The sequence below is a fragment of the Chelonus insularis genome, unplaced genomic scaffold, assembly GCF_013357705.1.
Source record: "Chelonus insularis isolate UGA/USDA-ARS -01 unplaced genomic scaffold, ASM1335770v1 contig_397_pilon, whole genome shotgun sequence".
In the NCBI taxonomy this organism is placed as follows: domain Eukaryota; kingdom Metazoa; phylum Arthropoda; class Insecta; order Hymenoptera; family Braconidae; genus Chelonus; species Chelonus insularis.
In genome coordinates, this window is record NW_023276552.1 from 1,100,347 (window position 1) to 1,113,811 (window position 13,465).

At 30.5% G+C, this 13,465-nt stretch overlaps 2 protein-coding genes and 1 long non-coding RNA gene across 7 annotated transcripts; 1 reads left to right on the plus strand and 2 right to left on the minus strand.

Moving 5' to 3' along the window:
• Positions 1 to 642: 642 nt before the first annotated feature.
• Positions 643 to 6,830, plus strand: LOC118067680 (transcription factor rough). 2 transcript variants are annotated; one of them, XM_035084550.1, is made up of 4 exons: positions 643 to 853; positions 944 to 1,639; positions 4,968 to 5,202; positions 6,464 to 6,830. In XM_035084550.1, exons 2-4 carry the CDS (start codon positions 1,150 to 1,152, stop codon positions 6,684 to 6,686), a joined length of 948 nt encoding a protein of 315 aa, XP_034940441.1. In that variant the 5' UTR covers positions 643 to 853; positions 944 to 1,149; the 3' UTR covers positions 6,687 to 6,830. The 2 variants fall into 2 exon arrangements, with proteins under 2 accessions (XP_034940441.1, XP_034940440.1); XM_035084549.1 differs by having other exon boundaries at positions 643 to 1,639.
• Positions 2,723 to 5,107, minus strand: LOC118067681 (uncharacterized). Of its 2 annotated transcripts, none has more exons than XR_004690411.1 (5): positions 4,941 to 5,107; positions 4,574 to 4,773; positions 4,113 to 4,360; positions 3,370 to 4,028; positions 2,723 to 3,102 (listed from the first exon to the last, which is right to left on the minus strand). It is a non-coding gene; the product is annotated as an uncharacterized lncRNA (long non-coding RNA). The 2 variants fall into 2 exon arrangements; XR_004690412.1 differs by having other exon boundaries at positions 4,458 to 4,773.
• A 1,424-nt stretch (positions 6,831 to 8,254) lies between the features above and the next one.
• LOC118067679 (heterogeneous nuclear ribonucleoprotein A1, A2/B1 homolog) lies at positions 8,255 to 13,294 on the minus strand. Of its 3 annotated transcripts, none has more exons than XM_035084547.1 (6): positions 13,133 to 13,294; positions 11,662 to 12,186; positions 11,360 to 11,582; positions 11,037 to 11,255; positions 10,280 to 10,440; positions 8,255 to 9,954 (listed from the first exon to the last, which is right to left on the minus strand). In XM_035084547.1, the coding sequence occupies exons 1-5, from the start codon at positions 13,151 to 13,153 to the stop codon at positions 10,313 to 10,315; spliced, it is 1,116 nt and encodes a 371-aa protein (XP_034940438.1). In that variant the 5' UTR covers positions 13,154 to 13,294; the 3' UTR covers positions 8,255 to 9,954; positions 10,280 to 10,312. The 3 variants fall into 3 exon arrangements, with proteins under 3 accessions (XP_034940438.1, XP_034940437.1, XP_034940439.1); XM_035084546.1 differs by having other exon boundaries at positions 11,330 to 11,582; positions 13,133 to 13,292; XM_035084548.1 differs by having other exon boundaries at positions 11,106 to 11,255; positions 11,330 to 11,582; positions 13,133 to 13,291.
• Between the last annotated feature and the right edge of the window lie 171 nt (positions 13,295 to 13,465).

The following is a 13,465-nucleotide window of genomic DNA, read 5'->3' on the forward strand; positions in this document are numbered from 1 at the left end:
GCTTCTAGAATGTTTCTTTGTCCTTTACTCTGTGTCCTCTTATACACCCCTTTGTCGTCGTATCAATGGCGCTATTTCTCTGTTTAATTTCCCTCATTTTTTTCTGCTTAATTTCCAGCTTAACTTTTTGCAAGATCATTTATGTACTCCTCTAATTTTCCTTCTCCCCGGAAAATACCTTCAAGATGAACTTCTCAATAATAACAAAAAAACTTATTTATCGAAATATCACTCTGATTTTCTAGAATACATTATTTCATTTGGATCTAAAAAAAAAGATATTTTGAAGGAGAAGAAGATTGCCTGGAGAGCAGTTGACCGTATCAAATTCCAGAGATATTAAAAAGACTGATGTTTCTTTTACTTTTCTTATTTCCATTACTGAGGAGTTCTCTTAAAATCTCTCTATTGTTCATTGAGATGATTGATAGGGAATAGTTTAATTTTTTTGCTGATTCTTCTTGTCTTGATAAACATACTGGATCAGACTTGTATTTATGTGGTAATAAGAGACATAATTGTTATGAAGAAACAAATAAAATAAGAATGAAATCCACAGGGTAAAAGTAAGCAACATTTCCCCCTCCTGCAGCCCTTGATTTTCGTAGCAGTTATGAGGTGAGCGAACGAGCTAGCCAACAGGCCGATTCATATACACGTTGAACTTCCCATCCGTACGGATCTCTGCTCATTTAATTTATCTGTAAAACATAATATTTATTTATATACTTTGATAAATAAAAAATAAACAACACAAGAAATTGGATACCAGTACATAAAATACCTTTGTTTTTTTTTTAATTTACTCCAATTTTGCTTGTGATGGATAAAATGGTCATTATCATTTTATATTGTGAGTGATATGGATATTTAAGAATACATTGTGTTACAAAAAATGATAGACAGTTAAAATTTTAATAAATGTTACTTGATATTACCATAGAATTAGATGAGTGCGAATCACGGAATTTGATGACAAGCTGAACGACGATACTTGAGAATGCAAGACGAGTGAGTAGAAAAGTAATTCAGTCGTGGAAAGAAAGTCTTCTGGAACGTTTGATATACTTATTCTCCATTCATTCATTCATTCATTCATTTCTTTAATTTATATTATTCGTTGGGGATAATTATTTTCAAAAAGTAAAAATGTCAGCTAAAAAGTCCAATCCACGACCCTCATCTCCCCGAAGATTTTTCGCACGTATTTATGGTCATTTGGAGTCATCTGAAAGTAGTGAAAAAATAAGTAAATCATCAGATCTCCAGTGTCCTGAGGATCTTTCAGTGTTGGAAGATAAATCGAAACAATCAGATGAAGAAAAAGTGCAAGAATCAAGATTGCGATTGTTAAGATTAATGGAGTTGAAAGATGATCGTGAAAAAGATGCTGAAGAACAAGTTGATAGTGTAAAAAGAGTGAAAGAAGATGATGAATCAGAGCCGAATCAAAGAAAAGAGAAAGGACAAGTAACTGAGAATGTTTCGCGACCTTTTTTACCTCATGGACTTTTTACCGGAAATCCAACACATCCTCTTCACCTGGCACACGTTGGACATCCGGTTCCAATGCCGTCGCATCTTCATAGTCTTGGGGGACATCCGGCTGAAGCTCACTTTAATGGTTTCTCGGCGTATTGTAAGTTCAACCCTTATTTCTACGTAACTGAAAATCAAATATTTCATTATAGGACATACAAAGTAAGATGATTGATTATTGATATTTGAAGCGCTGAGAATATTTAAATCATCATATCTACTGTAAAGTATATTTTTGTAAAAAAAATTTAATCCCAAGTTTTTGGCTATACAATAAGATATATCGTCACGACGAAAATCGTCTTATCGTATCAAGTATCATACTAGCATATACACGTTCCCTAAGATGGTCAGCATAGATTCATATATTCCGGATTTACTTTGAACATATTTCAAAGAATTTTTTTTAAAACTTATCCTGGACATTTTTTTCATGCATTTGTCTTTTGACAATGTTACAATTTATAATATAATTTCAATTGTATTTATAATTTATTGGTAATTTAATACCTTTAATAATAATTAAATATAAATAAATCATTAAACTGTTAAGTAGGATTTCAATTAATAATAAATTTTCAATAAAAGAAGCAATAAAATTAAAATTGCGAATAAAATCAGTATAATTTATAATATGTAGGATAATCCGATACGTGAAACAGAAACTTTCAAAATTTTTCTAGTATTTAATAAATTCTTCACTTAAAGATATCTAACTGAATGTATATTTGTAAATAAATATTAAGTGATTCACTTAATGAAAATAATTTATATCTCATTGATGATTAAATTCACTCATTATATATATCATATTACACTACATTAAATTACAATTAATAATAATCTTGAACAAATAAATAGATTCTTTTCAACAAGATTCTTCTATAACAGAATAAAATAAAATCTCCATCAGTACATAAAGAGAAATCGTTTATATTAAGAGAAATTATTTGTTTCTTTGATAATAAAAAAATTAAATTCATACCCAATTAAGAAATTTAGTTGCTAGAAGTGTTTGCTAGCTAATCTTTACTGTTATTTAATAAAAATTGTTCTTCAGATGAGAAATCTTCTTGCATTAAAAAATAAAAAATTGATAAAACTTCAACAATACTTCTGAATATACATTACATAACAGAGTAAATTTTTTTAAAACCCTAGAAAAAAATTTTGTTGTAAAAATTCCTGCAATAATAGTTAATTTCGACATAAAACCCATTTTTGTTATATTACCTTAATTTATGATCAATTAATTAAATAATTCAACGAGTTTTAGTTGGATGATTTCTGAGCTGGATTTTCTCAATTTTGATAGCTTAGTTTATTCTCTATTGGCATAGTAGCTCATTGTTATACAAAATAAACGTTACACACGCTCGCTTAGAGACGCGAGTCGCGGTAGTTGTGGGGTTTATCCCGCCTCGCCACCTCGCAGCGATATTGTGATGAGATTACTGAACGCAGTTGGCCGCATCTCAATGTTGAGTATAACACCACTTCCTCTTCTTCTTCCTCCTCTTTCTCTTCGGTTTCTGCTGTTATCACTCGACCATTCATCCCCTTCTGTAACACATTCAACAGTCATTCTCCATTAGTAGTTCTCTCTTGAAATCCGCGTAACGAAATTGGATGCTTCAAATGTCAAAATGAGATTTTAAGTACTTTCTCGAGGCGATTAAATGAAAAATTAACTACTTTGAGGTTTAAAAAAAAAAGTCTTTTTTTCACTAAAAACCGGATTTAATTCAAAATGATTTTTTAATTAAAAATAAATCTGTTCATAAAGGTGGGTAATATGAGACAAAGTAATCTTCATACATTACAGCGCACCTGATAATTAGGATGCGGGGCAAAACGATACCGGAAGTTAGTAAGCACGAGGCTTCGCGTAATCTCGTCAAGTGAAAATGGAAACCGGATCCTAATTGTCCCTCCTCGAACTAAGTAACCACAACAAAATGATATCAACTTGTGACACAGGATGTAATCAAAACGTTCTTCTTTATCACTTTCATCAAATTCATGTTACAATCCTTTTGTTTATAAAATAAAAATTATCACTTTTGTGTTCCATTCCTTCAGATTAGCTTCATTTAAAAATAACTAGAATTCTTATTGATAATTTCATCAAAAATATCATGAATGATGATCAACTTCTTGATTAATATTACCAAAAGCTTCTTCTGCAAAGTCATTTGATTTGTTTCAATCATCGAGTTGGTAAAACTCTTAGTAATTACTATTCGTAAATGGAGTAATTAAATTAAATAAATTAATGCTTTCAGCCTTGGTGAGCATATTTATATGCACATATGTATAAGGACGATACTTGAAGCAAATAGAGCCTTAGGTTAATAAGCTTTACTTTTGTCAAGTAGTTATTTAATACTTAACTGCAGATAATAAATTTGATTCCATGTTTAATTTATTCTAATTGAAACATTCATCCATCAATAATTTTTCAATACACTTTTGTATTTTAATTAAACCTGTAATAATAAAAATCAATTATTTATTACTATTTTAATAGACACAATTATGAAGAATTTATTATTAAATGATACGGTTGTCACCTTGTGAAACGATTTTCTGTTTAAATAGATAAATGCTTAAGAACATCTATCCCTAAATTAAACATCTCACTTATCCATCTTTATTTGGTTTAATTTTTCGTTTAAATATTTTTTTTAATAGACTCGTCAGATGTTTTCTTAATGATTATTTCCCATCCAATCCAATTATCCTCAGGCGATCACTTAATCATTGAAGTTTGTTTAGATCCACCCTCATACCCCTTGAAAACTCATCCAGGTGTTAGATGCTGGTGAGAACAAAAAGTAGATCATGCATGTGTTGTCTATAACTTCAATATTTTTCTGATACCAAAATATCAATTTTGTTCAATAGGAAATACTTACCAAAAAAGAGATTTTAAAAAAATGTAAATATTACAAAGTAAAAAATATTACAATAGAAGAAATAATGTTACAAGTTATTGAACAGCATAAAAATAAAAATAAAAATGAAAATTTACGGATGAAATAGTTGGATTTATTTTTTCCACTCTCTTTCTCTTTGAAATTCGCTGGACAGTCCTTCTGTTCGTTGGGTCGGTCGACTGTCCGTCGAATTTGATCGGATTACAGTTGGCGCAACAATAAACGTGATACACATATTCCAAACGCTTACTCGTTTTTACGCACCAATCAACAAAGTTTTCATAGAATTTGCAAACTAAACAATACAATAATACGGTGTAATATTTTAATATGAATTAATAATCTCATAATAAGCAATTTAAACTCTACAATTAATTTTGAATCATTTATCGTCATCATTATTATGTAGTCATGTAGCAATTATATCATAACAAAATATTATTCAATAATTATAATACTCACGTATTGACGTTGATTACATTGTTGTAGATGCCAGGAGAAGGAGAAAAGAAGGTAGACCAAGACGACAGCGAACAACTTTCAGTGGAGAACAGACTGCAAGACTTGAGTTTGAATACCACAGAGGAGAGTACATCTCCAGGAGTAGAAGATTTGAATTAGCATTATCATTAAAACTCACTGAAACTCAGATTAAAATTTGGTTCCAAAATCGTCGAGCCAAAGACAAGAGAATTGAGAAAGCACAATTGGATCAACAGTACCGGTATTTTTATTCTCCAATATAATAGTGCTTGCATTTATTTACTTTCTAAATCGCTTCTTTTAAATTACTTACACATGAACAATTCGACACGTAGAACATCAAATTTCGATACTTATGATTGTAATTAAACTGTTATTAATATCAAATCTCAACTTGGCAAACTGATTTTACTTTTAACATTGACATAACTTCATTTCTATCCATGTCTTACTCACACTCGTGAGAATATGCCTGCTGTAAATCAACTAGCAGGGTCTTCATATCAACTCAATCGAGTGCAACAATGTGGAATGTATTTATCGAAGGTTTATCCATCGTTTATTCGCATAACAAGTGTTTCTAAACTCTTGAAGTTAGTGAATCAGGTGCTTTGGGTGCTATTTGTCGAGCATTCTCAGGATTGTAATTTCTAAAGGCACGAATGACAAACAAAATGAATTGATTCTTGAGTGCGATACACCACTAAATAGCTTTAAGTGGGATTATACGCGTGAACAAAACTATTGTTACGATTTTTAGACCCCTCTTTTACGCATTTTTTTCATCAATGTTGCCAAGCTGAGATTACATTGAATTTCTTGTTAAATAAGTTAAAATATGTTCAGTCATTCATTTAAATTTTATTCACGCTTTTATTATCGAATTAATTTATGATGTCAAATAAATTCCTTTCATATTAGAATATATTTCTAATCCAATCTTGTTATTATAATTGTATGAAAGAAAAAAGAATCATTTTTTATATTAAAAAAAATTAATTAAATCATCGAGCAGTTGGAGACTTTGATCGATAATTCTAAATTAACAGAAATTATTAGTGAATATTACAAAAATAATTGAGTGTAAAAAGCATTAATAGATCAAATATGACAAGATAATAAGTAAAATACTTGTTAGGGGTCCGCGAGAATCAACATATGTTCTTGCATGAGTCTTTAATAGCTCTAATGTTTTCTATCTCTTTTCATTTTCATTCTTGCCGTGATAAACTGATTGAGGGTTCTAATAGACTCATCATTCTTTTATTTTCATGCTTGCATCGTATCTCTAATTTCCAACTAACAATTACAATAGAATAGATTATTCTTTAAAAAACGTCTAATGAGATCAGTTTCACGCAATTTAGTCATCCATTGAATACCCTCATTTTTTTGTAATCTATTAATAAATAAACATCATTTATAAAATTAAATTAGTAATTTTTTGTTCTGTTACAATAATTATTTATTATTTATTAATGATTAAAATTAAATTCTTACAGGAACTTTGCAGTTTCAAATGCTCTGACAAACTTTCGAATGTACACAAATAATTTTTGTGGTCTATGTCTATACAATGATGCCAATCGCGACTTACCCCACGCTTGTATTCCATATCGCCCTGATGTTATGACAACATCTTTGGAGCAAACACAACGAAGTAGTAGCAGTAGTTCTAGCAGTGAAACCTCAGAAAATCCACCAATTGCCGTGTCTCCAATGTAGTAGGACTAAGTTTATAGTCTTTTCTTAATTAATCTTACACTTAGCCAAAGATATTACATAATTTATTATTTGAAGAGTCAGGAGTTTATTTTTAATGTATTAATGTAATTAAGAATTGAATAAATGTGTTAAGGATAAGTTGATATGGTGTGGAATTGATTTGGTTAATCCAATAATAATAAGACAAGATTTTTATACTGAAAAAAAATCTTTATTAATTCTTTTTTACAAAATTAATTAATGACTTAAAGTTAATTTGTTAGTAACTTAACTAATAGTATAAAATTATTAATAGTTTAAAAATATTTTAGCAAGTATTATTATTAATTAGTATCCCTGTATAAATTCAGACTTTTTCAATCATATTTGAGTATTGTTGATTAATCGTAATTGTAACCAAAACACAAAGTTTTAGATAAAGGCATTAAATTTGAGTTCAATTTCACCAATGACTGTAATTTAATTTAATGTCAGGAACAAACTACACTTTCCAAAAGTCAATAAATAATTTAATATCAACAATAAATATATTAACTTCATACTGAATGTTTATTTCAATATTTATGATCTTTTGTTCATCATGAAAACATCAACCATTCAGTTAATTTGTTCCATACATTAATTTATGTACAAGTCATTGTTTATTGATAAAATATTTATAAGACTTTGTGAATTAGGTTATTAGAAAACTAATAAAATTATGCCTAAACCCTTGATAAACACTTACCTCTTTACATTAGGATGGCCAACCACCAAGAACAGCCATGTAGACTTTCTCTCTCGTGAGTACCAGGCCAAACGGTAAACCAGAAATTAATGAAAACGAAAGACAACAATTAATACAAGGAGAAAACGTAAAACTAAAAAAAAATAATTAAATAAATAATAAAAATTGTTTAAAAATAGCGTGTATGAGATATAAAATATTTGACTGACTTCTGCATATTCTATTCCCCCTCTTTGGCTCAATAATGTTTTGATTTGATAAATATTTATACATTTTTTACTGGAATTAATAAATAAAGGAATAAATAAATAAATTCTCTTGCTATCCTCAAATCCCTAATTAGTATAAACTCGATTGCATCTGCTCTTTGTCTAAAAAAAAATATCTATCAAGTCAATCAATTTCTCAACACTTGGAGTCATTGTCAAATCACGGTGAAGATAAAAAAATAAATACTAAAGCATTCATGCATTATTTCCATATAAATTCACGCAGTAAAGATTTGGTTTTTTTTTCGTATAACTAAAAATATTAGAATCAATCTAATTACTTCCTACCTGTATTTATTATGCTATAGAAGTTATCAAGAAGCCTAGCAAGACCTAGTCTTTGCTAGATTTCCTTTCTTTTCCTGCCTGCTTTCAGTTTCTTCCTTATGTCATATCCTAAAATCTCTTCCTATTTATTCTTCTACTGCATTGAAGAAAATAACTGTAGAATTTCGCGCTTTCTTTTTCTATTCTTCACTATTTTAATTAATAAATAACGAATTTAAAAACAATTCATATTCAAATAAAGAAAAAAAAAAATTGAAAAAAAAAATGACTAAAAGGATATCTTATTTCAAAGTAACAGATTCTTTTATTTATTTTATTGATGAGTCAATTCGACTGTAAATGAGAATTTATTCTCACAACCTCAAAATCCTGATGGACCTCACTTACATAAATTAATTGACAGTAATTATTCATATAAATTTCGAGTGATAAAATTCAATATAAAAATGAAAGAAGACACCCCTTGGTAGGAGGAATTTCTACACAAAATAGTGTAGATTCTAGATAAGCCTAAGCTCATTTTTTATTCTTCTCATCACAAAAACTGCACATCCCTTATCTACAAGACTGACAATGAAGGTACAAATAAAATCCAATGAAGAAATCAGGAATAAACTACAAAATAGTAATGATTGGTCGTTATACCAATGATTTAATACTGTGCTTACAAATAAATTACTGAGCTCTAGATTAATTGAGCGACACATTTTTTCCTTTTGATATACAAAAATCCGTATTTCATAATTTTGTCATTTATACATAATAAACAAATTTTTTTTTTTATTAATAAACTAAAGTTCACTTTAATCAGCTACGTTTTTCAACCATTTTTTGATTAAAACATGTATTCTACTCTGATGTTTGTCCTATAATAAACTACATGTTATTATCTCATTCAAAGAAAAAAACTTATAGCCTAATCTTTATGACAATAATTTTATTTTTGTTTTTTTTTTTTTTTTTAAATTAAAAATTGTCGTGGAAAAAGGTTCTGGTCATATTTATTATCTAGCTTAAGATATTACAACTTAAAAATTACGTGGTGTATCCTACATTAACACCTGAAAAATGCTGATACGTATTGTATTTTTTTCGCATTTTAAATTAACTCTTATCAATAATTTTTTTGGATTTTCTGTATTTGAAAAAGTTTCATTTTTATTTTCGCGCGCGTCTATTTCATATCTCTCCCTCGAATGGTCTTTATAATTTATTCTGTTTTTGATTTCTTTGGTCTACATAAGAATCATATGTATCTAATGATTAACTTCCACAATAATAAATAAATCTTTTTTTTTTTGTTAAAACCTAGATTCTTACATTGACCCGTTCGCTCATCACTCTCATACATATATATATATATTTAGTGCATTGACCATTAAAATCTGACATATAAACATTTTAATATCTCCCTTGTATTACTGAATTGTGATATTCACGCAGAAACACAGGATTATTTAGAGAAATAGGTAAAAATACGCGTAAGAATTAAGTTGTTCTATTTTTCTTTAAGTGACGCGATATTTTTTTGTTGTAAAATATGTATGTAAGAAGTTTTTTATGATACTGACAAAGGATATGATAGTGTAATAATAAGAAGAAATGAATGAAATAGAATAATAAATAGTTTCTGTCAAAATACGTCATGAATCGATAACTGTAAGACTGAATTGCAGACACGGCCTAACAAATTGCTCAGTTACAGAAATAATGAATTAACTGATCTATTTTTTCAAACTCGTATCTTTTCTGATGTGGCACTAGTGCTAATAAATAAAATACAGCGAAGAGGTTTACGCTAACAAATTAATTAGTATTCCCTCACTGCAAGCTATACAACTGGGTGTCGCTTCTTTCACACTGTTCTCCTGTATCTCCTGATTGTCCTGCCATGTCCTGTCTCTCTAGCCTTTTAGCCCTGCCTGCTCCACAACTAAACAGTACAGAAGTACTGGCGACTAGAAGACAAGTAGTAGGGGGTCACCTGAGGTTCAAAATTGACAAAATCTCGTTAGTTTTCGTTGGTACGCTACGATTACCTTTTGGTGGAGAATGATTAATCACTGTGTAAGACATATTTCTTTTAGTAACTAACTTAGTCTCTAAAACAAATGCAATCTACTTTTTTTAATGATAAATACAGTGGTCTACTCGCTTGTTTGCTTTCAACTTTAATTAAATAATGTTTAAAAGAAGTCAAAAATAAAACTTCTGCCCTGGTTTTACTATAAAGTAGTAGTCAGTGGCTGTTTAAATATATTAATAAAATAAAATAAAATTTATGTCCATATGGTTGATTAAGTACTCACCGATCGAGGGAGAGTTCTCTGGTTAACATCTTCTTAATATCTACGTCCGCCTCCACCACCCATATTTCCTCCTCCCATACCACCGCCACCACCTCCGTAACCTCCTTGGTTACCTCCGTAGCCGCCGCCACCACCACCGCCGGAGTTACCACCCATTGGTCCTAAAATAAAATATTTAGATTATCTTCTCTGAATGTTGAAAATAAGCTTACAATTAAGTTTAATTAATTACGATTTCTAGTTAGGTCATTCTTTTCAAATTCTGTTAGTAATTCATGGATTGAAAACGAAAATTTGCCAAAAGTATTTTAATAGTAATGATAACAAAAGAATTTCAATGAAAATGAAAGAATTTTGAATCAATCCATTGAAATGATCCATTGAAATAATAGAAGGTAGACAAAAGATCTCCTTCTGGTATTATTTCGAATGACAAATTAAGTTATTAATACTTGTTGAAATATTTAAAATAATTTCGTAGTTAGTAAAAAATTAAACGAAAAATTCTGATTAAAAAATCTACATTTTTCCAGCCTTTAAATAAAATTCTTCTGTTCAAAAATAACTTGTGCTGATAAAATTATACTACTTTTTAATAAGCTACTACTTTTGAGTATTACGCTTTTGTTAATAAAAAAAAAATGAAAAAAAATTGTGACTTAAAAAAATGGAGATGTTTTTTTTGTTAGAATGAAAAAAATGTAATAATTAATTTGTCAAACGCAATGTTTCATTTTTTTATGGTGAAAAGAGCAACCTTGCCCACCGAAGGGTGGCATCCATCTCGCGTCTCCAGATTGCCGGCCACTAGGACCCATACTAGTACCGTAGGGTGCTGGCCGTCCGCCTGAGTTGAAGTTATTTCTGACTGGACCACCGCCATAGCCTTGCTGGTAACCGCTTCCGAAGTTATCATTACTCCAATTACCGCCACTGTTATATCCTCCCTGACCACCTTGGCCTCCCCAACTTCCACCTGATTAAAAAACCGACAATGTAAGAAAAAAAAAAGCATATTAACATTTTTCCATGTTCCGTCATGAATTATACTTTGATTCTGATTTTCCCAAGGGCCATTACCACCCCATCCTCCTTGATTTCCGCCGTATCCTTGGTTGCCTCCGTTATTCCAATCACCACCGCCACCACCGCCGCCGCCACTACCACCACGGCCTCCCCAGTTTCCACCTCCTTGATTACCTCCTCTAGGACCACGTCCACCACCTTGGCTTCCACGGCCACCGCCGCCACCACCACCACTGGATCCTCCAGTTCCGGATGCCATTTCTGCTCTACTCAAAGCCTAAAATAAAATTTTAAATTAGTAAAATTCTCCATAATGATATTATTGACCTTGATAAATAGAGTAAAATAATTATTACTTTTTTGACATCAACATGTTTTCCACGGATTTGATGATTGCGTTGGAGGCAAATTTTGTCAACAGGGTCATAGTCATTAAATTCAACAAATCCAAATCCACGCTTTTTACCAGTCTCTTTATCAGTAACAATACTAATTGAATTGATACTGCCATAGCTCTGAAAGTATTGTCTTAAATCTTCTTCTTCATGATCATCTTTTAATCCTCCAACAAATAATTTTTTAACAGTAGCTCCAGCTTCAGGCCTTCCAATTTCTTGCCTTGGAACAGCTCTTTTAGGCTCAACAACTCGGCCATCAACGCGGTGAGGTCTAGCACTTTGTGCATCATCTACCATATGGGCTCGAGAATACGTAATAAATCCAAACCCTCGTGACCTTTTGGTTTTAGGGTCTTTCATTACTACGACATCTACGATTTCACCCCATTGCTCAAAATGTTTTTTCAATGAGTCGTCAGTTGTTCGGTAGTCTAAACCTCCAATGAAAAGCTTTCGAACATGTTCTGGCTCATTCTTGCCATCCTGAAAAAGAATGAATCATTGGTTATTGATTTTTGATGGCGACTATTCTACAAATAGTAATAGAAATATACAATTTTCTACATTATTTGAAAGAAAATTATATTAAAATGATATTAAATACAAATACATTAATTATTTAAATTATTTAAGGTATTTAGCTTATCAGAAAACTTATTTTGAATATGATTATGAGTATTATCATGGCTAAGTAAACAAGTATGCCGAAAAAAGAATTCTTATTCAAAATGGCCCGGCTCACAAATCGAGTGAATTGAAATGGAACAAAAAGAATTCCAAGTTAATTCGTATAGATTGGGAGTGTATAGCTTGATGCATATTGTAGTAATTGTAAAGTCAAATGTTCGTTCATAAACAGTTCAATAACAAATGAATGATTAAATAACACGTAAATATAGAATGGTATATTAACATGGCACTAAATACAATGACGCTATCGAAAGAGAATGAACGACGCCATTTTTGCCGCATCTCGAAATTACTTTTGTGACTTAAAATAGATCCATTGACTAGATTTTTCTTCTTAAAAGCGTTACATTATAAAATCTCTGTTAATATATTTCAAGATAATTTTAAACGTAATAAGCCAATAAAAATTGCCATTACTTAAATTTTTCAGTACAAAATATGTACATGCAGCAACCTTGAAAAAGTTTATTGCTCCAACTGGTAATAATCACACTTAATGCGAATATCTTTTAAGAATATTTGAAAAATTATTAATATTTCATCGATGAATGTATGGAAATATGCTTAAAAAAACTTTTTGAACAATAATTTAATTACTTTTAATACAAATGGAATATAGCTTGGTGCAGTTTGCCTGTATCGATGTGTTGAAAAATGTTGTATTAATATTATTGAAACATTTTAAAAAGTACAAATGAAAATATACTATAATAGATGTTTGAAATAAATGTTCACTCACCTCATGATCCATTTTAACCATTTTGGAGAAGTAAAAAAGCCGGCGTTTTCTAGATAACTAAACAAACACACGCTTCAAGACGCGACGCACTTCTAACAGAATGGCGATTGAGAGATGGCTGCTAATCGATTCACACGATTCACACTCCGTTGGTTTACTCAAGTGAACCCCGAAGACGAAGAGAAAGACAGAGAGTGACGCTGCGCATGCGCAGTTCACACAGACCATTGGAATGTTCGAATTGACATGCAGAGTCACCTAACAAAAAATATGAACTAAATTTGTGAATCTCTATCGATAAAGTCGGTACAACTTCACCAGCAGTCGTCGACC